Source organism: Vanessa tameamea, chromosome 25 (assembly GCF_037043105.1).
Source record: "Vanessa tameamea isolate UH-Manoa-2023 chromosome 25, ilVanTame1 primary haplotype, whole genome shotgun sequence".
NCBI lineage: Eukaryota > Metazoa > Arthropoda > Insecta > Lepidoptera > Nymphalidae > Vanessa > Vanessa tameamea.
The window spans coordinates 2,490,236-2,515,929 of record NC_087333.1 but is presented as its reverse complement, the minus strand read 5'-3'; the positions used below and the strand labels follow the sequence as shown (position 1 = coordinate 2,515,929).

At 33.0% G+C, this 25,694-nt stretch overlaps 2 protein-coding genes and 1 non-coding gene across 4 annotated transcripts; 1 reads left to right on the top strand and 2 right to left on the bottom strand.

Annotated features, from left to right (window-relative positions):
- Positions 1-279: 279 nt before the first annotated feature.
- On the bottom strand, positions 280-15,668 carry LOC113401795 (centrosomal protein of 104 kDa). Of its 2 annotated transcripts, none has more exons than XM_064219031.1 (20): positions 15,382-15,668; positions 12,564-12,722; positions 11,208-11,343; positions 10,623-10,710; positions 10,219-10,402; positions 9,738-9,949; positions 9,213-9,398; positions 8,746-8,911; positions 8,195-8,282; positions 7,743-7,914; positions 7,119-7,345; positions 6,490-6,627; positions 5,795-5,926; positions 3,914-4,127; positions 3,310-3,711; positions 2,809-3,226; positions 2,625-2,724; positions 2,052-2,191; positions 1,681-1,776; positions 280-780 (listed from the first exon to the last, which is right to left on the bottom strand). In XM_064219031.1, exons 1-20 carry the CDS (start codon positions 15,419-15,421, stop codon positions 659-661), a joined length of 3,420 nt encoding a protein of 1,139 aa, XP_064075101.1. In that variant the 5' UTR covers positions 15,422-15,668; the 3' UTR covers positions 280-658. The 2 variants fall into 2 exon arrangements, with proteins under 2 accessions (XP_064075101.1, XP_064075102.1); XM_064219032.1 differs by having other exon boundaries at positions 281-780; positions 7,743-7,899.
- Positions 5,265-5,336, top strand: Trnac-gca (transfer RNA cysteine (anticodon GCA)). The gene has a single exon. It is a non-coding gene; the product is annotated as a tRNA-Cys (tRNA).
- A 2,408-nt stretch (positions 15,669-18,076) lies between the features above and the next one.
- On the bottom strand, positions 18,077-25,186 carry LOC113401794 (venom serine protease 34-like). Its single transcript, XM_026641826.2, has 10 exons — positions 25,125-25,186; positions 23,527-23,607; positions 22,794-22,934; positions 22,213-22,339; positions 21,340-21,443; positions 20,092-20,293; positions 19,594-19,654; positions 19,244-19,377; positions 18,911-19,062; positions 18,077-18,264 (listed from the first exon to the last, which is right to left on the bottom strand). Exons 2-10 carry the CDS (start codon positions 23,605-23,607, stop codon positions 18,088-18,090), a joined length of 1,179 nt encoding a protein of 392 aa, XP_026497611.2. The 5' UTR covers positions 25,125-25,186; the 3' UTR covers positions 18,077-18,087.
- Positions 25,187-25,694: the final 508 nt, after the last annotated feature.

The window sequence follows — 25,694 nt, the reverse complement described above, 5'->3', positions numbered from 1 at the left end:
TTTAACCAGAAATAAAAACTACCTACATCCTTAATATTGCACTTTAATCCTCGTGATCACGTCCTCACTTCAATTGAAACAAGTCTTAATTTAAAATAATTTTAGAAAGGTTTCATTTTATTATAATAAATACTTGTTTTAGTTATAATGTTTGTATTAAACAAAAGCCGGGACGACTGAACCCTTTCGTATGCGGGATTGTTAGTAAAACTACCGCTTTACATAATATTTTTTTAAAGTGACAACATTGATCAAGTCAATACAGTTATCCGGCCGCTTGCATGTTAGTATGAATTTATGAAATGTTATATTTGAATTAATTATTCATGGCCGGCAAAGCGTTATTCCTAAATGGTTTAACATTCTTAAATATTTTAGCTATTAATTAAGTTTATCAAAATTTATGTATTGGTTTGAAAGAAAATCTAGATGTGTACAAATTCTTAGAATGTCTACATCATATCAAATGTGGATATAAAATTATTTTTAAATAGTAAATAATGAAATATCTATAAACGAATTATTTAAATTGCAAATATAATTAAATAATAATAACAAACACCGCAACCTAATTGTGTTCTATGAAGATTTTTTTAAATTATTGTAAATAACAATTAAACTAAGCAACTTATCTGTTCTGTGGACGAAAATTTTAGCTTCAATTTTGCTGCCTTAGTCGTGGATTACGTGGACATTGCATCAGGTGCCTTTGCCATGGAAGATCCCGAGCCAGGACGTTTGTTAGGCAGTATGGACATTTCCATTCGTCAAAGCTTAGTGCTAGAAGAAGAAAAAAAAACAAATTGGTTTTGCTATAACATTGTTAAATTAATTTAAAAAAATATAAAAATATGGTGTTATTTATTTTATTCGACAGAGATTTTGTATACGTCACTAATTTTTTTATTACAAGAGACCCGAGAGTAAATTATTATATATTTATATCAACGAAATATTGATATGCTAAAGATCTATTAAATATAGACTATAAAACAGGGTTCGAAAAAATCCCATTTTTATAATAAATATCAAAAATGCAATTTTTTTTATATATATTTTATATATGTCTGATATATATCCAGGCTAAGAAAACGAAGCGAATTTCATTCTGTAAACACTTAAAAATGTGAAAGGTATTTGTAAAATAATACAAGTGTCGATATACCACATTTTTTATTAAAAAAGTAACAAAGGAATTAGTGTCTATCTATTTGAGAAAGAAATTTTTAATGAACACTTAAAAAACAAGTACCTTTTATTATTATATCTTCATTTGTTTGTGAGATAAATCAACTAATTTTATTTTAATATTAATTTGTTATCGACTAATCATAAAAAGTAATGTTGTCCAGAAGATAGGAAAAAATCAATTGATATATATCAAGATAAAAATCAATTGATATATATCAAGATAAAAATCAATTAATATATATCAAGATAAAAATCAATTGATATATATCAAGATAAAAATCAATTAATATATATCAAGATAAAAATCAATTGATATATATAAAGATAAAAATCTATTGATATATATCCGCTGATATATGTCGAACCCTGCTATAAAACATAATCTGATAAAACTGTATATTAAATACGATTGTTTACTGTGTTTTGTAGGGAGTTAATAAATTAAATATATTGTAAAAGGTGATGTTTCAAAGATATATTGACACTTACGGATGCAATTGACGTGATAATCGCTTTCATCAGACCGTAGCGCTGCACCACATTTTTGACATGCCTTCCAGAGACCCTCGCTAAGCGAACACTCCTCTAAAAGTAGTTGAAAAAAAAATATTTTTATAAATTTGCTTGCATATTTATGTACGTTTAAAGTACAAATAATTATTTATTTGTATATAGAATATACATTTAAATTAATGATATACGTTCCACTACACCATTAACTACATCTACAAAAGTAAGATTGTGACTTAAATCTATCGATGATTTTTTTTTATTATAGTGTGTCACTGTCTACTAATAGTTCTATCAATATTAATTCATAGACGATAAAATTTATCAGCGGTAGGCACAAGAATTTATACCCAGCAAATGCGAGTGTAGAACTCTCGCTTCGAGCGCAAGATGGCAGTGCGGACAGCGCGCCAACAGCACGCAGCGTCGCCAGTAGTGCGCCTCCAGGGCAGCCGCGCGCACACGTCGACCGCACCACGAACACGATGTGCTGGCAATTATTATATATTTAAATATTATAAAACTCAGGGAAACTTCTCAATCATTTGTATTGCATTGTATCGATTTTTAGAATTAATCTGACTAACAAGTACAAGGGATATAATATCTTGGATTCCATGGTTGGCAGCGCTTTTTTGGATTAAGGAGTAGTTTCTTGCCGAAGCAATGCAAATATCTATGGACGTAGGAAGACACTTAAAAATCAGGTAGTTTTTAAGTGGCCTTCTAACTCTATAAATACCCGTCATATTAGCTCGTCAGCCTTCCTAAAATAAATAAAAATGAGGAAAAATTGGATAAAGAAATAGCAATCAATTAGAAAGCATTAATTTTAGCAGGACGATTATCTCACGAAGTCCTAAAACAGGTAAGTCTGATTAAATTTGGTCAACATAGCTTTCACGTAATTATTGGGCACTAACTTGCAAACCGGTTCCGGAGTAGTTTCGCTACTCGCGTCAACACCAACAGCCTCGTATCCTTCGAACTGATGTTCACTATTAGACATTTGCTGCCTCCTTCCTGTATAACGTTCAAACTGATCGTGATATTGCTTATACATAAATATTTATTTGCTCCGTTTTATTACATTATAACTGTTTTTACCTGGGCTATAATATCCGCTTTCATCCATTTGACTATGTTCATCTAAATGCAAGTTTCTAACACCCGCCACCAGCTTGGGTGACTCCAAGCCTACATCTCTAAAATAATCAGCCTTAAGTTTAGGTGAATCAAGACTTCTACTGTCTGAGTCACATCTCAGATCATTTCTTGACATCTGTGGGGAATCCATCGGTAATGAGTCCATACTACGGAGATCGTTCTTTGATGTTTTCGGTGATCCAATTGTTGGGGAATCTCTGTATTCTAAGTGTAAAGGTTCGTATACAGTCGCGGGTCGCTCTTTTAACTGGGGCTTAGAGGGATCGTGGTCGTAGTGAATCATGGAATGACGATTTTCTATGTTTCGATTTGTTCTACGGTATATCACGTCATCAGCTTGCTTTTCCTCGAAATGTACCTAAAATTATGATGATCTTCTAATTATGGTTGAACTTATTATTAAATATATATAAATATGAAATGAGAAGTTGCAAAAATTACCTTTTCACTACCAGTTACAGAGGATCTTGGTGAATGTTTAGGACTGACTGCGCTATCTAGTCTTAGTTTATTATAGCCAGGGAAATTGGTGCCTTCTTTTGATTTCCCAGTTGGTGTATATCTCTTAGTAGGGGACTTTTTTAAACTGCTTTTTGTTCTTGATGTTGTAAAACTACCGCTTAAACTGGATGGCGCTAATGTACCTCCACTTGCACTTGATTTTAAGCTATATGAAGATGTGGCATCTAATGATGACGTCATGCCAAAGGATGTGCTCATACCGCTAACAGTAGTGCCACTTCTGGTGGAGTGACTAACAGTCGCTTCGAGATTTGAATCTGCAGTTGATTGATCCCCACCATTAAGTATCTGTTCTTCGGTTGGTGCCTGATTCAACATTTTCTGTTGAACCAATTTTTCACTTAATAACAGACAAATATGAATAAATTGATGAAAACAATTAGTATTAAAAATATCATGATGTTCATTGATGATTTTACTTCAATAAAAGACACACATAATAAATATAAAGTAAAGTATATAAGGTAAGGGAAATAAATATGCACAAAGGATATAATAAAAATAAAAAATACAGCATAAATACCTGCATATCAATTCTATCGAATTGTTGAAACAGATGTCTATAAATGAGATTCCGTCTTGTAACAGCGTCATCGGGGGGTAGTTGAGCTCTGACAACTCTCGGAGATCTCGCATAAGCAGCTAAGAGTATACGTTCAGCAGCAGCTCGTACTGACCCTGCCGCATGCTGAGCACCAGCTGCGCCACATTCTGCTAGACGCCGAACCGTAAGACCGCTGGACAGAAGTTAAAACAAAACATGAATAGCATTTATTCGTTCTCTCGTAAATCTTTCACAAAACGTTGTCTGAGAGAGATCGCTTTGAGTTATAAGAGCTCCTTAAACCTTTGCTAACTATTTTATTACTCAGCTGTGACCTGTTCTGTACAAGTGGATTGGCACACGATGATGAAAGGCAACATTAGTGTCGTTTACAATTATTAAAATCGATACTGCCTTGTATGTTTACAGAATTACACTTTTGTGTTTTTTATTGATCAAAGTAAGTCATAGTCATCGTTCCTGATCATTTGAGTTAGTTTAGGTATATTATGATGATTGTTGTAGTTTTATTACATAAACACAGCTAAAAATTGATTACAAGGAAAATAATTATCGTAAGAAACAGTTTGTAATATAGAGGATTTTGTTAATTGCCTGTAATTAAAATTCCTAATGTTTAAGGGACTGGTAAGCGCAATGACAAATGATTTTCACATTTTTCATATTGAATGATTAGTACAAATCAGTTTTGCTAATTGAATATTTGTATGAAAATGTTTTTTATGCAATATATAGGCGAGTAAACAAAACCTGATGGCTAGAGGTCACCACCATCATCTCCAATACGCCATCTAACCTTCAAACCGGAACACAACAATACAAATTATTGCTGCTTGCCGGTATAATATATGACGAGTGGGAAGTACCTACCAAGACGGGCTTGCACAGAGCCATACTTAATAACGTTACGTAAAACGCTTGTAAGCAAAAGTAAGCAAAGATCTTCCTCACGCTCACATATTTTTTTAATCAAAATTTGATTCTTTGTTATTTGTGAGTTTATATATTAGAAATACTAGGAATTTAATACAAATTTATTATTTAGAATATAAATCAATAGTAATGACGTAATCATCACCCTCAGACACCCCGCCCCCTTTGATGTTTTCGTAACTATTTATTTAATCCTTGTTATTACTTAATATATAAAATATATGACAATGTTGAAAACATTGACATTAAGATAACGTGTTCTGTCAACGCAATACCTACGCAATCCTTTCAATGAAATGAATATTAAATTCCATTTTTATAATCTGTGACGTAATAGTAAATTGTATTGTTCTTTGTTTTCATATTATATTACCAAGGGGATATAGCTCAGTGGTAGAGCAATCGACTGCAGATCGATAGGTCCCTGGTTCAAATCCGGGTGTCCCCTAACTTTTTTTTATATAAAATATATTATTTTATTATAAATAATTCAGACTTTTTCATTATAAAGAAACCGATGAAATTATATAAATATTTCGAAAGATTGTTTTTTTTTTGTTAATATAGTGGGCATATACCATATTTGGTCATAAACATATATAAAGGTCGGTTAAATTGTAGGCAAATAAGTCAGCAGCAGATAGTATATTATATTTGAGAGTCATCTCGTGTTCGGCGATGAAAAATATTGTAACGAAACCTGCATGTAAGATGAAATTCTTCCATATATTCTTATTCCAACAACCCGCATCCGAACAGGGTAGTGGAATAAGCTCCAAACCTTCTCTTTAAGCATCCTTTATCCAGAAACACATTAATAAATTTGTACAATTTTCATGTATTTTGTGTTTATTAATTTTTTATATTCAAATTATTAGGAAGGCGGATATAATAATTAACACTTACCTATTTTTATCTGTTGAAATGCCATGACTTAGAATGAGTTGTTCCAACATCTGGAGACGAGAGAGGGCGAGACGAGGATGCATGGAAGCAGCAACAGGACGGACCAGCTGTTGCGGTATCAAGTGAAGACTCCTGAAATAAAACCACAAGTAATCACGTTTTTAAAATAATTAGTTTCTTAAATTATTGTTGTTAAGTTGTTTCCGCTATATGTCTCTTATGAACGAAAAGATCACCGTATATTCAAATCAAATGAAATCAAAACATACTTTATTCAAGTAGGCTCTTGCGAGGACTTTTAAATCGCTGTTTTTCACGATTAAATATAAAGCTACCCATTTGGAATGTAGATTCTACCGCGAAGAACCGGCAAGAAACTTAGTGACTACTCTTTTCCTACAATCAGCTACATAGATTATTATTAAATACAATAATGTAATGATTACTTATCGCTCATGGAATTCAAGGAATACTAACTTCACATTTTTATATCATCGTGAAAGATTTTTTACCATGTGATTAATTAATTGATTCATGCTAATTATATTGCAAGTGAAAATTCTCTCGCTTAGTATCATGAAATGTAAAATGAACTACGTAGTATAATAAATAATACATGTAATAGAAAAATTACAATTGTTTAGTTGTCGTTTGTTTTTTTTTTCTGTTTCGTCATTAATTTATTAAAAACTAACCTGACTAGTGGACAGTCGGCGACGGTGAGTACAGTGTGCTGTGCGGTGGAGTGCACGCGAGGTGCGGGGTCTCCGCAGGCGCGAAGCAATTCTGGCAGAAGCTTCTCGAGACAACGCCCTACTTCTGCTGCACAAACTCTGAAAATGTTTTCTTATTAATATTTTCTATATAAATGAATATACTCAGTACCTTACCACTCCGCGGTCTACAGCGGTTATATAGTAAGTGATTTGTCTCCGTCTTTCGAATGCTAAATTACTAATCATAGAAAGATAAATCGATGTGTACTTCTCACTCGTAATGCAACATTTATGAATAAAATCGTTAATCTTTATTGAAATTATTTGGCCATATAAATATTTCTCACATTTTAAATATTTTTTTTTTTGTTAAAATTTTTATAAGAATATAAGATTTTCGAATAATTTCGAAGGTCATTGTATTTCATTATAATAAAAAATATATATACGGAATCTGAATTTATTAAATTTTTATTGTATTGCAATTTCATTTACATTAAATTTTTATTGCTTTTTTTTTTTATAATGCCAAACGAATACAAAAAAACATTAATCCAGTTTGTAATCTTGTATTAACACTACAATTTTATTTAATCTTCTGTTATTACCTGTCCGGTACAAATTCTTTAAACAAAACTCTGACGACTTCATTGGCTTGGCTATACACGGAGAACACTTTATCTCTTAGCGCCCTTTGGAGCAGAGTTGCAGCGGCTCTCGCGGTCTTATTCGGAGAGGTCTTCGTGCTGCCATTTGACGGTGACGTTAATTCAGCTCTAAGACGAGCAAGACCTTCTTCCTTATCCAGATAATTTTTAGAGAAGAATTTTTCAACCTTTATAGAAATTAAAATTGATTAAAAAAATTATAGTTTATTTTTAATTGTCCTCTTCACCAACCGTGGATAAGTTCAATCTTTTTTACATTGTACATATTTATGTTAGTAAAATAGTTACTTCAATTCGTTAATAGATGGCGTTAGTTATTTTAATCGTGCTATAAATTGTCCTATATAAGTTATTATTGTAAGTTTATCGTCATTCAACATAACAATGGAAAATACTGTTGTTATTTTTCTTTTTCATTTTGTATTAATCAACCAAATATTGTTGGTAATTTTAATTTTTGTTTTAACCCATGATTAATAGACTATTAATCAGTTAAATTATTACGTAAAAGTAAAACTACAATATGAAATTGTAATATATCGTAAACGTTATTCTTTATCTCACCAAGGGATAACCAAATATTAGTATCGGTAGCGCGGCCTGTTTCCTCTCGCGCTCGGTGAGGCGGTGCGGCGCGCGCGCATGCGAGGACGCGCTGCCACCACTGCACTCTTCCTCACGACTCTCACGAGCCTCGCGCAGGTATTCGTTAGTGTGAGAACTGTTGGGTTCGATTCTAAAGTCATTTAGAACTGTATGATACGGTGCTGGTGAAATTCAGGATCGTGGAGTAAGCTTGGAGGTGTTTGTAATGACGATATATATGTTCGGATTATTTCATCCGCATTGTGTGACAAATTATTTAGTAGATAATGTTTTCAATATGAGTTTATGGGCGATTGAAAGCTGATATAAAATTATGGAAGTGTTTTAACGGTAAATGTTTTTCTTTAATTATAAATTATAGATCATAAGGTTGAAATATCTGATTAGTAAATAAGGTTTTGTATATGTACTGTCTCAGAGCTGGTAGCAATCTTTCTTCATAGGCTTCAAAGGTGGACCTTGGACCTGCACTTTTGTTTCTTCGTCTTACGAGAGTACCTGAAACATCGATAGCAAGAGAAGATTTTAAATGAGAAATATGTTTATACATGTATACTAGAACATATTTAAGGACTCTTATATATGCTAATCAAGAGTACAACCAACCAACCAACCAAGGTCCAGCGTAACAGCAGGCATAAGGCACATACCATCTTACTTCCTAAATTTGGTGGATCATTGGTGTTTTAAGGAAAGGTTAATATTCCTTACGGCGTCAATGTCAATGGGTGATGGCGACCACCTACCACCAGATGGCACAATCCGCCTATCATTAAATAAAAAGCAAAATATTACGAAGCAATATGATTTTTAAACGTGTTTTTAAAATAAAAAACGTATCATATGGTTCAGATAAAAATGGGGGTAGCTTAAATATATACAACCCTTATAAAACTAGATTATGTTGCAAGATTGTCGAGAGGAGTGTAGTTTGCACAGATTCGTTTGTGAATGAATTTACCGTTGGCAGCGTTAGGTGTTATACTTCTTCGAGGACTGTCTGTGTCTCTTCTCAATTCTTCCTCTTCTTTCTTTTGTGTTTCTTGTTTTTCTTCTTGTACTGGTTCGATTAATTGGGCAGGTTCTAATTGTACTTCTGTATCATCTTCTATAGTTTGGACGGGTGACTGAAATAAATGGTTAGATTATTTTTTTATATTTTGGACCAACATATCTACTCTTTTTTACCACCAGAAAATATTGTACGTAATATTGTCTTATTAGGCTTAAAACATAACACATAAATCAATAAAATATATTAAATATGACCTTATATAATATTTAATAAAAATTAAGCAATTATTACTATATTACTGCGATGGATGTGGTGACTATTTACCATCTGTGGCCTATTTGCTAGTCCACCTAACTAAATCATAAAAAAAATATTCGTCTGCTATGATGGAATTAAGTAATCTCAGCACTCACAGCAGGAACATGATGACCATCCATATCATCGACACAATTGAAGTCATCTGGCGGTTCCGAAAGGTGTTCTATCGGGGGCACTGGCGAGGGGATATCGACACTTTGTATTCCGGCAGCGACGGACGGCGAAAGGTGATGAGAGAAGTCATACGCTTGAGGCATTGAGGAATCGTTGCGGGTATCCGGCTGGAAGGACCAATAATTATAATAAATAAGAGAATTCATTAGCATTTTAAACTGTTTACTACTATGGGTTACTGTACGTACTATGGCCTGTGACGAAGCTAATACCATTTATCGTAAAGCCAAGGACAATCATAATATCAAACAAATTATTTAGTTTTACGATTAATAAGTTCTACTTAGCAAAAAGTCCAGTTACCCTAAACGGCCATTTAACGATACGTCTAACTGGCATATTGCTTTTATAGCAAAATACAACTAACGAAACATCCATACAGAAGGACGTCCGATAAGCAGATCTATTATTAAAAAGTATAATCGCTTTTAGAAAATTAAACTTACGCCTTCATCTTCAAACAGTCTTCTTAACTCAGGATCTTCTTTTACTCCAATGAGAGCATCTGCTATTCTATCCCTCATGCGTCTTGCTAATTCGAAGTCATCCCGAGCTGCAGCTGTTCTTTTGCGGAGTCTCCATCTCCCAATCCTTATACCAGCAGCGGCTAATGCAGATCCAGCAGATTTTAAACGTCTTGCATATTCGAAGCGTTCCTCTGTGTATTTCATAAATATATATCATTCATAACACTTTTAACTGAATTTATATAAATCATAACTATAACAAATTTATTCTGGTTTATCCTATTTCAGATGTTGCCACACTGACGGACCGAAAACCAGAGTGCTTGTGTATTGTTAATTTACTCATCATCATTTTGAATTTACATTAAAACGTGTTCATTACAGATATCGTTATTTAAATCAAGCCATACATTAATTGCACATATTAATAAAACCGACGTCACTACAAACAACTACTTACCGGCAACAGCACTTTTTTTCTTTCTATCTAAACTGCGTACAAGATCAGCTATTTCATTGTCGACGTACATAACGAAAGCCAGATCATCGTACGGTGAAAAGCATACTTCTGCTTTTTTCACGGTGGGTGATTTGTTGCTGTCTTCTATTTCATCCCCGAGGACGTTCACTGCCATTAATGCTACCTAAAGTAAAATAAAGGATGGTCTTACATAAATGTAAATTATTTTGGAATAATAAATAAAGAAACTATATATATTATGATTGAATCAAACTCTAAAACGATTCAGTATCTTTAAGGTACCTTACCGTTACTTTAAACTTTATCATATATTTTTCATGTAATCGTATTAAGGTCCATGTATGACCAGGAAACAAAGTTTACTAATGTTTAGGTGTATTTACTTGGTCATCTTCTTTTGATGGTGGATGCGGTCCAGACAGTCGGAGCTTTACAAATCTGGCAATAGTTGGTTCAGGGAGAGCTGCAGATCTAGAAAATCATTATTATTTATTAAATATTATATTCTAACTTCGATTAATAATATTTTCATAAAATTGTCTCTTTTTATAATATTTTTTTTAATATTAAAAACTTTTTTTTTATTATTCATCATTCAGTATACATTTACTTGATGGAAGGTAGGATGGAAGGTGCACGTCTGGGTAGGTACCAGCCACTCATCTGATATTCTACCGCCAAATAGCATTACTAGTATTGTTGTATTATTGTTGTTTGTATTTAAAAAAAAAGGAGAAGTGAGACAGTATTACCACGGGCACATGGGTCCTAAGTTCTTAGCTTAGCCAAGGTTGGTGGTAAATTGACGAAGTAAGGAATGTTAATAATTGTTACTGAGCTAATGTTCATGGGCGGTGGTTGACACTTTCCATTCGCCGGTTCTTTCGCCCATGCACGGAACTATTCTATAGAGAAAAAAACTTTTCTGGTATTTAGTTGACAACTTGCAATCACGAGCAGCTGATTACCTTAGTTCTCTAGTTCGCGCCTGCGGGGCCGGTTTGGCGAGAGTGACGCGTCCGACACTGGTGTAAGTTGCTCCGCATGGTGTTGCTGCCCCTTCGGAGACTAGTCCGCCGGAGACCAAAACCTCTACGCATGCCGCTAAATAACAGGACATATTTTTAATATCCAAATGTCATGAACTAACAAAGATACTTTCAACTACCAGTTAACATGTAATCCTACGCACACACACACAATTATAGAAAAAAAATCATCCCACATCATATTAATAGGCCACAATGTTCTAGAAATATCTCATAATCTGTATTACCTGCAGATAAGTTTATCTCATTTCAAATATAGAATGTAAAAACCAAATATTTTTTGTAGTCATAAATTAAAATATACTAGTTTATAGAAGGCTTATGCAAGCACTTGAATCATTTTACGAGTCAAATAAATTTTAAAGTTACCACCCGTTTTCACGCGACATTCGAGCACAATTCATCATCATCATCAAAAACACAAAACATCGTGAGGAAACCTGCATGTGTCTAATTTCAACGAAATTCTGCCACATGTGTATTCCACCAACCCGTATTGGAGCTGCGTGGTGAAATATGCTCCGAACCTTCTCCTCAAAGGGAGAAGAGGCCTTAACCCAGCACTGGTAAATTTACGGGCTGTTAATGTAATGTATGTATAAATAATTACTCATAATACGACCTATGACTTTCTATTGAGGCTTAATAGTTTAATTTTATATATAACAATCGGATTTATCAATCATTAGCTTATGTAAGAATCCTATTATGTAAGACACATACAGAATCCGATTGTAACGAAACTCTATTTTAATTTGTTTGTTCTTTAAATATTTCAATTATTGTGATCAACGTCACGTATTACATTATAATATTAATATAACAAGATCTCGGTCGAATATTAAACTTAATCTTACAGAATAACTGCTCAAATAATATAGCCAGCTGCTTGTGAGCACTCAACGCACAAGCAGTTGTCTGTATCACCCTCTAAATAGTTGGGGTAAGGGTTCCTCTCCTTGAGATTTAGAGCTGATTATACAACGCTTCCAATGCGGATTGTTAAATACGCACGTGGCAGATTTTCTACCGACGCTTAAAGATCACAATGTTTGCCTTCACCACCGAGCAAGAGATGAATTGAAATTGATGATTGTACTATTTAGTTTACTTCGAGGCGTAAAGCAAATCAATATCAGAAAAAAAAACAATAATTCATTCATTCCTTCAAGATTTACGTGGTCTAATCGGTTATTTGTCACGGCAGCCTTATTTTCAATATTAAATGATAAGACTTATATAACTAACTTTAGAATATTATCGAATCAATCTTACGTATAAGTTGATGGTGTGCGAGTAGCTGAAGTTTGTGTATACTGGTGACGGCTTGAAGGCGGAGGAGTAGCTCGTGGGGCGGCGGACCTGAACTCCTCCATCCCCGCGCAGCAGGACCCTGCGCGTTTAGCTCGCATGCTGGGTAGGAGCTGTCCTCGCCTCGAGAGATATTCCATAAATTTATAATATTGTTATCGTACGTTTTATAAAAATAAAACAAAACACGTACGGTACCTACATTTCTTTCTTTTTGAATGTTTTGATCTCGTAGTGATTATTTCATTTAAAATTTAACGAATTGGCATTTATATAGATAGAGAGGTACTCTTTTATTTCACCGCACACACGTAATAGAAATACAGAAGTACTTTTCATAGTAAACATGTTTACAATTTGGCGGGTTTGGGACTCTTGCATGCAAACGTTTTTTTGTAGACACACATGTTAAGTATTTTTTATTATTCAATATATTTCAAAAGATTTTATAAATATTTAGAATTAACCGATTTTCTTCCGTCCAATAATTTATGAATTTAAATATGAGGCATTATAATACTTGAGGTATGATAACTTCCCTGTTAATGGTTATTTATTCAACGTTATAAGCTTCTGAAAGAGTAAAAAATTCTTGAAGTATTGATTACAACGGGCCTCGAGCCAATTTACTTACTCGGCTTGTTTCCATGTTCTATTTAATTCATTATTACTTTTAATCTAAATTTTTAATCATAAACTGTTTAGTGGTAAATAAAAATAATTGTGATTATCTTTTATATTTAGTGTTTTTAAAATAATGTTATTAATTGAACGAGTGAGGAACTTTTTAAAACAAAGCTCGACTTATAATTATTTTTAATGATTTTAAATGATTTCGTATGTAGATCTTAAACTCCATAATATTAGTGGATATTGATTAGAGGGAAGCTCACCATGGGTAGGTACAACCCACACATTAAATATTCTACCGCCAAACACCAATACTTAGTATTTATGTGTTCCGGTTTGAAGGGTGGGTAGAGCCGTATTACTACATGAACAAGGGACATAACATCTTAGTTCCCAAGAAAGGAATTTATTAGTATTTCGTACAGTCTCAATGCCTATGGACATTGATGACCACTTACCATCTGGTGATCCATTTGCCCATCCGCCAAATTATATCATAAAAAAGGTACTTGTATTTTATACCAGCGTCAGTTCAGACTATACCGGGTAAGATCCTTACTAAAACAATAACTGGATATCCTAAAGGAATTTAGATATAGAATTTGATATTTTCAATGAGAAAGAAATAACGAAGACTCCCTCGGTAATTTCGTATAGTAGCCGTAATTTTTATGCTAGTTTGGCACTGAATATTTGTACATTTCGAAAAGCCAGATTGTTGGCAGGGAATCATTTTCTGACTAATTTTAAACGGTCTTTATAGTTACTAACAGTATTTAAAACGGGATATTTACCATGTTTTTGTTCTCGTGAACAAGACATTCGTAGATAATTTCAAAATATCGAGCTCCACCAAATAAAAATAAAAAGCATGGTAAATATCCCGTTTTAAATACTGTTAGTAATAAAAATAACCATGTTAATTTAAGGTCTTTATAGTTTATTTGATAATTTAGTTTTTTCATCAATATTATTATAAATGCGAAAGGAACTCTGTCTGTCTGTATCTGTTTCACGTCCAAACCACTGAATAAAATCTGATGATATTTGATATAATACAAGTTTTTTATGCATAACACCCGATTAAAAACCTCTAAAATGCGAGCAAAGCCGCGTGCGACAATTAATTAACTGTTTTATATATTTGAAGTTCAGCTTCGGCGATAAGGATAAAAATATCGCTTGATAAAATAGCAAACGTTAATAGACGGTAATTTTTAATTATGAATGCCTTGGTGCAAACTTATCAATGGCAAACAGTTTAAAATATTTGATAAATTCTTATTTTCGTTATTCTGTTGATGTTACGTAAATTTTGTAAGTATTTTTTTTAATATAGTCGGACCGGTTGATGGTAAGTCATCACTGCCTCTCACAGACATTGGCACTAAGATACTTTGACCATTCCTTACATGGCTATTGCTCCACGAACCTTGGGAACTAAGATTCTATGTTCTTTGTGCCTGTAGTTACACTGGCTCCTCCTTCACACCGGAATACAACAATCGCTGTTACGCGGTAAACCCTACCACCAAGTAAAGAATATGTCATAGCTTCGTAAAATATATTTTTTTTATTATAAAATCATACGATATATATATCGTATGATTTTATAATAAAAAAATAAAAAATATATTGTTAAGGTTAGCCGGTATTCCTTTATTAAATGCAAGATAGGAGAAATGAGAGTATAAAAATTACACCACGATATAAAATAAATACTAACTACAGGGCAATATTTCAATGGAATAAGAAACAATTATAATACGTATTTTTTCTATCAATTATTATTAAATATATTTTTTTAAATATTATTATCGTACCGTATTGATTTTATTATTTGAATTGAAGTAAATATACACATTAGTCGATACGATCATTTTTTTTTTATTGAACAGATAGTTAATTATTATTCATTATTAGTGAATAAATAACTTTAAAAAAGTACTAATTAAAATTAGACAACGATTAATAATAATTTACCGTTATAATATCGTTGTATACTTTTCCTATGTAAAAAAAAATATTTTTTTGTTTTACTTAAGTGAATATTTAGGCAAATTTCTAAAGTAAAGAATAAGTGAAGAATAAGTGAAATGAAATTTATTATTATATTATCAATTTATATCTACTTTAAAAAAAATGTACTTACTTGTTGCGTAGACGACATGAAACGGTATACGTTTTGGCATTATACCCGCAAAGCTACCTGCATACTCTCTTTAGAACGATATGCACTCCCATAGCTACGCTGTTACTCTTATTGGGGTCAGAAAGCATAATAATCCATTTTTAAACGAAGCTAAACACTTTTCAACGAAAACTGTTACCTACATGTCCCTACCACAGTAATAAACTACAAGTATACGTGTAAAGATAAATAATTGTCGTTTGAAATAAATGTAAATTGCAAAACAGGAATGGAGTGTTGACTGTTGAGGGCGAACCGAGTTTACTTAGAATGAAAATGAATAGATTCAATCAATAATGCTGTAGGAGCGCCCTCTTAAGTTCTTAGTAGCGCCATCTAGTGGAGGGTAAAAATAGTTTTAATATGCTACGGCTACGCGATGTTATTACGACCGTACAGGGCGATTTTATTATTTTATCTGTGGAATGTCGAATTAAACTTATCCGTAATCAACTTTTTTATAAAAAGTATGATATGTAGTAAATATTAAGCAAGGAATTCGATTGACAAATGCTTTTATTTGACTGTACCGCGTTGTATGTACGTTTTTGTATAATGTGTATACATTGCATATATATGTAACAACAACCAAACGATTTAGTTAAAAATTATGCACATACTTTAGGAATGGCTAATATTAATTTATTTTTAAATATATATGTTCTAAAGGGTTGTAGTTTGTGTCGCTTCAACAGAGTTCTTGGACAAACAATATTATTAAGACCGTCATAAAAAAACAAGAAAACTAAATTTCTTTTAGAAACGGGACATGGACCACCTTATAGTAAGTGCTCTCTGCCCATAGACATTGGCGCCGTAGGAAAATTTGATAATTTCTTACAAAACCAATGCACCACCTTGGGAACTGAGATGTTACGTCCCTTGTGCTGGTTACACTGGCATACTCAACCTTCAAGCTATACTAAGTATTACTCCTTGGTGGTAGAATATATGATGAGTTGGTGGTACCCAGGCGGGTTTGCACAAAGCCCCACCCAGTGGTGGTTATGTAACAAATTTGTGATTATGCAAGAGAAGCGCCTTAATGTCTAAACCATGACTGGCAATCCTTTACGCATGCGTAACAGGATATTTTCTCAGTAATATATAGTATCAACTGGTCAGCATAATGTTTCTTAGCTGTGCTATAGAATTACTAGCGACTCGCCCCGGCTTCGCACGTGTGCAATGCTGGTACTAAATATACTGCAGAATGTCTTTACATACAACGTTCGCAGCTTTTTCGCCATTAAACAATAGATACCGCTATGTCAATGCATTTTAAATCTGTAATATCTTCGAAAATATTCATTTAAATTGCATGCTATACATACGCTTCGAAAATAAGCCATTATTTCTCGTAACAAGTAAAGGATAAAAACGGTTATTGTGGGCTATCCCTAAGAGATGGACATATACCATCGTGGATTTTTTATAGCCCCTTTTTAAAGTGTACAATACTGTAGTAGACTATTTTTATCTATCTAATAGGATTCAGCCAGCATTTGCAATGTAAGCGCAAAAAAAATGTGTTTATTTAAGACATCACATTAGAAACCTCTAAAATCATCAGTATTTCTCTTGAATCACTCTATCTATTAATAAAAGCCGCATCAAAATCCGTTGCGTAGTTTTAAAGATTTAAGCATACAAAGGGATATACAGACAGCGGAACGCGACTTTGTTTTATACTATGTATACTATGTAGTGGTAAACTGAGTCCTGACCCGACTTTGTACTAACGACGGTATACTAGAGGGTAAAATGAAGATTTTATCTGGGGACACAATTTAAATATCTCGTAATATTTTACTGGAATGGATTTTACTGGAAAATCTTAAGATTTACCTTAGTTCGAGCTTTTACAGTAACATATACATGATGATGATGTCCTTACTGATTTCCATCACAGCGACCAAACTCTAGGGAGACCAGCCAAATACGAAGAACATATTAAAGTGCACAAGTGTGTGCATAAACACAGGTGCACTCTCTTTTCCGTCACTATATTATATTGAAAAACAAACGTAAAACAAATTATTTTTTCCCGGCTAGGAAAGTTTATAATATCTGCTTTTCTCTACAATAATAGGCATGTATTATATGTATGCACATAAGAGCCGAGATGGCCCAGTGGTTAGAACACGTGCATCTTAACCGATGATTTCGGGTTCAAACCCAGACAAGCACCACTGAATTTTCATGTGCTTAATTTGGGTTTATAATTCATCTCGTGTTCGGCGGTAAAGGAAAACATCGTGAGGAAACCTGCATGTGTCTAATTTCAACGAAATTCTGCCACACGTGTGTTCCACCAATCCGCATTGGAGCAGCGTGGTGGAATATGCTCCATACCTTCTCCTCGAAGGGAGAGGAGGCCCTAGCCCAGCAGTTGGAAGTTTACAGGCTGTTAATGTATGTAATGTGTATGTACATATAAACTTATCGCTTGAATCACTCTGTTCATTAATCGAAAACCATATTAATGTCTTGTGTACTCTTGTGTAGTAGTCTTGGGTAGTTTAAAAGGTGTAAGCGTTCAGATGTTGGGTAGCGACTTTGTTTATTCTATGTATAAAAGATGTAACTTTAGTCAGGACTTCAGTAGACAATATCCTTTAGTGACTTTCAATAAATTATAAGATATAAAATTTGGGTAAAATACATTTATTTCACGCAATAGTCAGCAGGAGCGTTGGTCACGATCCAGTTAAGGAACGAGGTGACGCGCGTGCTGACGCCGGGATCACGGGAGGCACAGAACCGGCCGTAGCTGATGATACCCGCGTTGAAAATCATGCCGCTCTGAGGGTCGGTAAAGAGCACGGGACCACCTGAGTCGTCCTGGGGATAAATATTTAGTTTATATTAAACATATTATGGTATAGATTACCAAAAATAGATGCAATATTAATGCGGCGAAATTATTTATATTTTTATATGTGAGAAGAAAACTATGTAACCCATTTAAAGTACGCGTTTGGCATATCTTAATTTTAATTGGAGAAGGACTAAGGAGGAAGGTTTATTTAGAAAGCTAAACTTTGAGTACAATAATGCTTGGAAAATCTATTACATATAATAAAACATTCATAGAATTAATTAATTGTTACATTACAGTACTTAATAAAAAATAATAATAGCAAACGTCGAAAATCTTTTATATAACAATGTTTGAAAGTGTAAATATGTATACTCTTAATTTGTTTGAGACTGGTACGTCCGCTGTATATGGATGTAAGTATATAGGTATATCGCCATTTTCATTATTTTTATGTTATTGATTATGTAAAATATCTAAGATACAGAAGTGGGGTTGGCGTTGCGGCTCATGTCGTTGGAATATCTACCTTATTAATAACTCTTTATAACTGCAACTATTGCAAATAATGTTTTAAGTACAGGTACAACACAAAAACTCAATTGTCCTGGATCTCATAGACAACCGTGCAACTTTATATTCTGAATATTAGAATAAATATTTGATTACCTGACAAGCGTCCTTCCCTGCGGTATACGTGCACATCTGACGTGGTGATAGATTAGAGAAACTTTGTCTGCAAGTTGCCTGACTGATGACATCTAGATCCACCTTCCTCAGCACATCGGATGTTTGGCCTCCAGCGAATATTGTGCCCCAACCTATGTGATATATAGAAATATAGTATATGTGACACGAAGTCGTAGACTCTGAACTCGTCCTGACTTCAGACTATTTTAATTTTGAGAAATCCATAGATATTCATAGTTATGAATTTGAATCCATTTCAATTATAATTAATTAAAATTAAACTCTAAAATGTTTTTTAATTCATTTACGTACCTGCGATGGTAACCTTAGCCCCGTTGAAGTCGTTGTTGTTGAATTTAAATGGCAGACACACTGGAGCGACGTAGTCAGTGTACTTCATCACCCCGTCGATTTTTACAATCGCAATATCATAGTCGTAATTTGATCTGTAAGAAATATATCGTGATTTGGATCTGATGGTGCTAAAGATATGTAAAATGTTGACATTAGTCTGTTGTGATATAGTACTAATTAATGTCGATGACATATGATTTATATTATTAGTGACAGACGAAAGTATCGAGTTAAATACAGACGCAATAATAATACTCTTATGACATAACCCTTAGGAATCAAGATGGTTTTTAATTTATGTTACTTACGCTGTGTATTGGGGATGAGTTATTACTGAGGCGACTCTGAAGCCTTGCGTCTCCGAATCACCTGAAGGAAAAAACGGATTGTTGAGCCAAAAAATATTTTAAAATGTGTGTCCATGCGTTGTACATGCATGCGTAGATAATATTCGAATACTCGGAAATGTCATGCGGTGTGTCTGAAACTGGATTTATATCAACAAAAAAAAGAAGTTATAAAAAAATATCATAGCTATTATATTCGAAAACATAATAAGATTTGATTACAGTCTGTACGAAAAACTGTTCAAAACACAAATAACTCAGATAGAATTATCACAGATCCGATAAATTCTTATACAAATCATGACCGCGTGGAACGGTCATGAAGAATGCTATGAGATGAACTATTCCATTTATACTTTGCTAAATCTATATAAGGAACTCTCAATAGATTTTCAAACTTTTAAATTTAGACAATTATTATGGACATTTTCGGCAGTTTTATAAAGGTTCATCACTTACTTCCAGTTCTTATATCGAGTTCGCCTACAAGCACCCCCAAATTAGAAATGTCCTCATTGATCACGCAATGAGCCGCCGTGAGGACGTACTTATTGTCGATGATGACAGCTCCACATTTAATAGCACCTATGTCAGCATACACGATACCAGCCATCATTGGAAACTCTTTGGGTCTCGCTTCTGAGCCGCCGACGATTCTGTCCTGAAAGAAATTTAAAAAAGTGCATCACCCCTTGAATGTCGAAATAATTGTCGTGTCTTATTAAGGATAAAAGTTTTCGATTCGATCCAACACGAATTGTTGAATTTACATGTGATCTAATTCCGGCCAACATACGCAAGATTTATACACAACGCCTCCCGCAACACGTATATAATTGTAGATACATATTATGCAGCTAATTAATATGTGATGCTTGTCCGGGTTGAATCCGCAACGTTGGCTAGAGATCCACGTGTTTATAAAAGAAATAAATTTAAATTAAAAAAACATTTTAAAAATAAGCTTTTATTTAAATGTGCAAAAAAGGAAAAAATCTTTTACATTAAGTTTACTGTTACTCATAACGTCATTTCACATTTGACACAATTTATATGATATAAAAAAAAATCATGAGATTTACTTGTGTAGAAAAACAAATAAAGTAACAAACTTGAATTATAAATTGTGAAATCAATTGGACTTCAGGCCTGAAACTATATAAAATGTTAAAATCCTATCTTATTAATCGATATTGGGTGGTTAAGACGGGAAATATCCAAAGTAATCCGGGAAAAAATACATACGGCGTTCCACAAGGATTAATATTGATATATTACTGTACCTTATTTATATTAACAATATCCATACTTTAAATTTACGAGGGAATATTTCGCTATAAGCAGATAAAGGAGTATTGTTCGATGTTTGCTACCGATGTGAAACGTTACATGATATTATATCAACCAACGACTTTATATCCTTTCCGAGCTACAGCAGTATACATACTTCCAGCTTGCAGAATCCGGGCTGCTATTTATCGGAAAAAATCCTAATAACTGAACTGAACTGAACCTGACCTTGTATTTGTACCTTTGAAATATGCTTCCTGATATCCAGCCAAGGACGCAGTCAGCTACTTTAAAATTATGATCGTTACACCGTAATTATATTCATAAATTTATTTATAAGAACTAATAATGCACGTGACTTTTAAAATTTAGTACAGTTTTATTCCTCTTTACACTTTGGTGAATAATATTACTTACCAATCTTCGATATCCACAAGAGCAAGTTGGTTGAGTAGTGATCGGCTGTGCTCTTAGTTCGCACATAAACTTCCCCTTTGTACTACTTGATGAGGTTACGAGTCCTGTCAGAATTACATAATTTAATAGCAAATGCTAAAAAAATATATTTTTATAATTATATTTTCTATTCACCCACGAGGAGCCAAACTTTACAAAATCAGTTAATAGTGGTAGTTAGCTTGAAATTTTGCTCTCTTACATTAGATAAGGCAAACAATACGCATTTTGTCGTTTTGCCATTTAGAAATAATGTATAGTTTACATCGTCGTAATTAGCTTTTTTTCTAGTCAACTTTAAAATTAATGAGGTGTCATCAGCAAACAATATAATATCACAAATACCTTTAACATAAAAAGTCAGATCATTTATATATAACAAAAATAAAAAGGGACCCAAAATTTAGCCTTATGGAACTCCTATTCTTAGTACAGATCCAGAAGATTTTATTCCATTAATAGACATTGAATTATTTCATTCAAGTAGAAAGCAAAGAGGTCAAGAGCTTAATATTAACACCGTAATTGTTTTACAAAAACATTTCGTGCTCTACACCATCAAAAGCTTTGGATAAGTCACAGAATACGCCAATAGCATTCCTCAACACATCTTAAAACTACCTAAATGAATAAGAAAATAAGTATACGATATAGTTCCACTTAACTTGCCACCCAAATGATGAAATTTGGCCTCATAAAATGTAATCCGAATTGGTAACGCAATGGTCATAAATGCTCAGTTGATTTTATTAATTACTCAATACTTTTACACAAGTTTAAAGTATAATAGTGAGTAAGTAAGTATGTAGGAAGCACATAGTGTAGAAGCCTTACCTACGCTAATCCTCTGACCAGAGGACACCACACTAACCGTTCTTCGTCCACAATAAAACTCAGCATTCGTTAATTGAGGATCTCCAGTCTTTGATATGAGGAGACGATCCATGGAACATGATGAAGTCTGAAAAAGTAATGTATACGTATACTACTCGTAAAAAGTGATATCATTTATATAAACACACATTAATTTTATTACTTTTAAGATTAAATATGTGATACAGTTACTTCTTCGTATTTAAACATTATTTTTCTTAGTATCTGTCGAACTTCTACTATTTACTACGGAATTACTTTCTTTGACTTTTTTTTCAAAGAATGCACTTGTAATAAAAAAATACTGATATATGTAAGTGCCCAAATAGTATGATAAAATAATAAATTGATTCAGAACACAAACAAAATGTATGTTTTATGCCTCATAAATTATGCCTTCTTTATAACAATGGGATTATACCTTTTATCAGCAATACAAAGTATTAATGTTTCCAGTAGAGTGTCTGCTTAAAGCCCCAATAAGACTAAATATTTAATTTTTAATTGTAATATCACTAATGTAAATCAATATGTTACATTACCAGTGGTAAATCAATGTCAGTACAATCCAGTCTACAATTGTATCCGGCCGGGCACTGAGCCTGCCACCTGCACCGGACGCCTGGCTCATATAATTGCGGGTAATTGGGACTGTATACATAATACGTGGTACCTAGAGCGACCTGAAAAATATACAAATCACTATAAAGATCGCTATGAACAGTAAATGTTCGCCAATGTATGATGCACCGCGCACGCGGAAATTATTCCTAGGAAATAAGGAAAGGAAAAAAGAAATTGATTGGCAATATCTGCTTTTATAACAAGATCTCAGAAAACGTTCAAAATAGTTTAAATGCAAAATGAAAAAGTAATTGTAAAACCAAAAAAAACCCGATGAGTTTCTTTCTCCGGTTCTTCTGAGATCTAAGGATCAGGCTTTCTTAAATTAGAGGCACGGGAACTATAAAGGGGTTAGGAAGTTGACTCTTGACTGAAAATTTTTTGACAGAGACTTCAATAACTTTTTATTGCCTTGACCCCAAATTCTTTTACAGAACCTCGGGATTAACCTTATAGTCAGCCACCTAATCAATGTTTGAAGAAATGCTTACTTTATTTCAATAAGTTATACTACAATTTCAAGAACTACTAAACAAGCTCAATAACTGAAAAAATACATCTATATTTTATATAGGCACATCTTTTTTTTAATTCTTTCAGAGGTACTTTCATTTACAATATTGCATAAAGTTTTATAGAAGACAAACTTACATTCGTCGTGAAGTCGCAGTTAATATTTTGCGCAGCTGCATATCCAATCAGCAGTGCTGAGACTATTGCAGCTAAATACATCTGAAATTAATATAAAAAGTTTCTCTTATCTTATTGAAGATGATGTTTGAGGTTCCCATGAAATCCCACCCCCATCCGGGTGGGTTGATAGATAATCACATTCTCACGATGTTGTCTTTTTCCAACGATCGCGAAATGAATTATAAAAACAAATTAAGCGTCTGAAAGTCTGACTCCTTATAAATATTTATAAAAAAAACTAAGTTAACTCCATCTCTATACTCGTGGTTTATTCAGTTTTCTTAGTGTAATGTGATTCTGAAAGATATATTTGTTACTAATTATTTGGATATACGTGTATTTACATAGATTTTTTTACCCTCGGTAAACTTTAAAGGAAAACCCTAATAATATAAATATTTGTTAACCTACATCGTAAACAGAATTTACTCTTCTTCTCAAAAAATATAAATAAATAAAAGCAAGTAGAAGATACGTAACGTATTTTCTGAACTTTTTATTATTAGTTTTTATTCCTAAGCTCATCACAACATTTTAATTTACATTGGAATATTCAGTACCATAATACGTATAATATTATATAACTTATAGATTTGTTTACATCGTCATATTATTCATCTATTTTCTATTAATTATATAAATTAAGGAGGTATTTTATTGGCAAACTATCATGTCGAATATGTGTATGAGGAATAGAAAAGGTCCAAGAATTGTTCCTTGTTCCGATAACGTCAGCCCTCTGAATTATCTTGTTAAGATAAGAAGTTCTATCTAATGCCATAGTGACATAGTTTCCTGACCAGAGTTTCATGTTTAACCCAGTCAAAAACCTTGGAAGTCTCTGAAAACCTCTAAGGAATCTTTTGCCCTAGGCTTTATATTCTTAATCAGTTCCATACCAATGGTTATCAAGTGAACCGTCGCAAATCTAAATGTTTTCAATAAAGAAAATCATATCTGTTATGTAACCTAACAAAAGATTCAAGATTTTTTATTCAAATATATAAAAATATTGGTGGTTGGTAGTATTAGGATTGTGCCTAGAGTTGTTGGGGTCGGAGGAAAAACCGGATATTGAAATTACTTTACTATGTTTCATCAGGTGAGAAAACATACCATGTTGAACACAACTATAAAATATATTTGCATGAGAAGGTGCAATCACATTGATAATTAAATTTCTTACTCTTACAGAAATATCTCTCAGATCATCAGTTTTTCTAACATGGAATAACTTAAACTTATGTATTGAAAGTGGTGCCTACAGTGGTAAAATTAAAGTTTCTTTTGCATACTCTTAAATTTTCTTAAATCAATGACTTGACAACCGTTGGAGATGATATATCTGACTAAGTCGTCCATATTTTCAGCACTTATGTCAGCAAAAACTATTTTGAAAAACTGAGGCAAGTTCTCGTTCGTATTTTAATAAAATTAATAATAATATATTTTGTGACATAATTATCATTATACACATATTAAGTCCTTAATAATTCTTAGTAAGAGACAAATTCGAACAACAACAGTTTTTTTATAGATAAAAGAGGAGCACTTACGATTTTCGGCGCCACCCAACTGGCTGATTTTGAATATAACAATTATCGACTACATGCATTGTATGTATATATAAAGAATGAAATATTATCTACGTAAATTATTAACATAACAATATAGTCAGAATGTTTTTCGCACCTGTGTAGACAGTTCATATTTAACATATGCTATTGTGCTCACCGTGAAGTTCAAATGCTCTTCCCGAATTATTTCGGACACATCCTGTCTATATTTCGTTTTCAACGATTAATATTTTTAATATTTATTTTGTTCATCTCACATTTCCATAAATAATGAAATAATAAATTGTTATAAATGCATCATTAGACAACAGTGGGTGATATAAAAGAAAAAAATCAGTATAATGATGATTCGCAATCCAAACCCCTCTGATCGAAAACTTCATCAAAAGAGTCATTAAGACAGATTAGTCCTTCGAGCCGGATATGATTATATAAGAAAATATTTAATTTTATTAATAAATATGAGCAATAGTATCCGGCAACCCTAGCAAAGAAAACAGACCTTGAGCTTATAAAGTTAATAGAGTAAATAGATCTATTAAACAAGAG

Bases quoted from the DNA above. Each gene is read 5' to 3' on its own strand.
- LOC113401795 (XM_064219031.1), bottom strand. From the start codon at position 15,421: ATGCCAAAACGTATACCGTTTCATGTCGTCTACGCAACAA. The intron at 7,346-7,742 runs GTGAGATAAAGA...ATTTCTATAAAG, and splicing joins TAATATTTGGTTATCCCTTG to GTTGAAAAATTCTTCTCTAA. The intron at 4,128-5,794 runs GTAAGTGTTAAT...ACTTCTGTCCAG, and splicing joins ATTTCAACAGATAAAAATAG to CGGTCTTACGGTTCGGCGTC.
- LOC113401794 (XM_026641826.2), bottom strand. From the start codon at position 23,607: ATGTATTTAGCTGCAATAGTCTCAGCACTGCTGATTGGATATGCAGCT. The intron at 22,935-23,526 runs GTAAGTTTGTCT...TATATTTTTCAG, and splicing joins ACTGCGACTTCACGACGAAT to GTCGCTCTAGGTACCACGTA. The intron at 21,444-22,212 runs GTAAGGCTTCTA...TAATTCTGACAG, and splicing joins TGGTCAGAGGATTAGCGTAG to GACTCGTAACCTCATCAAGT.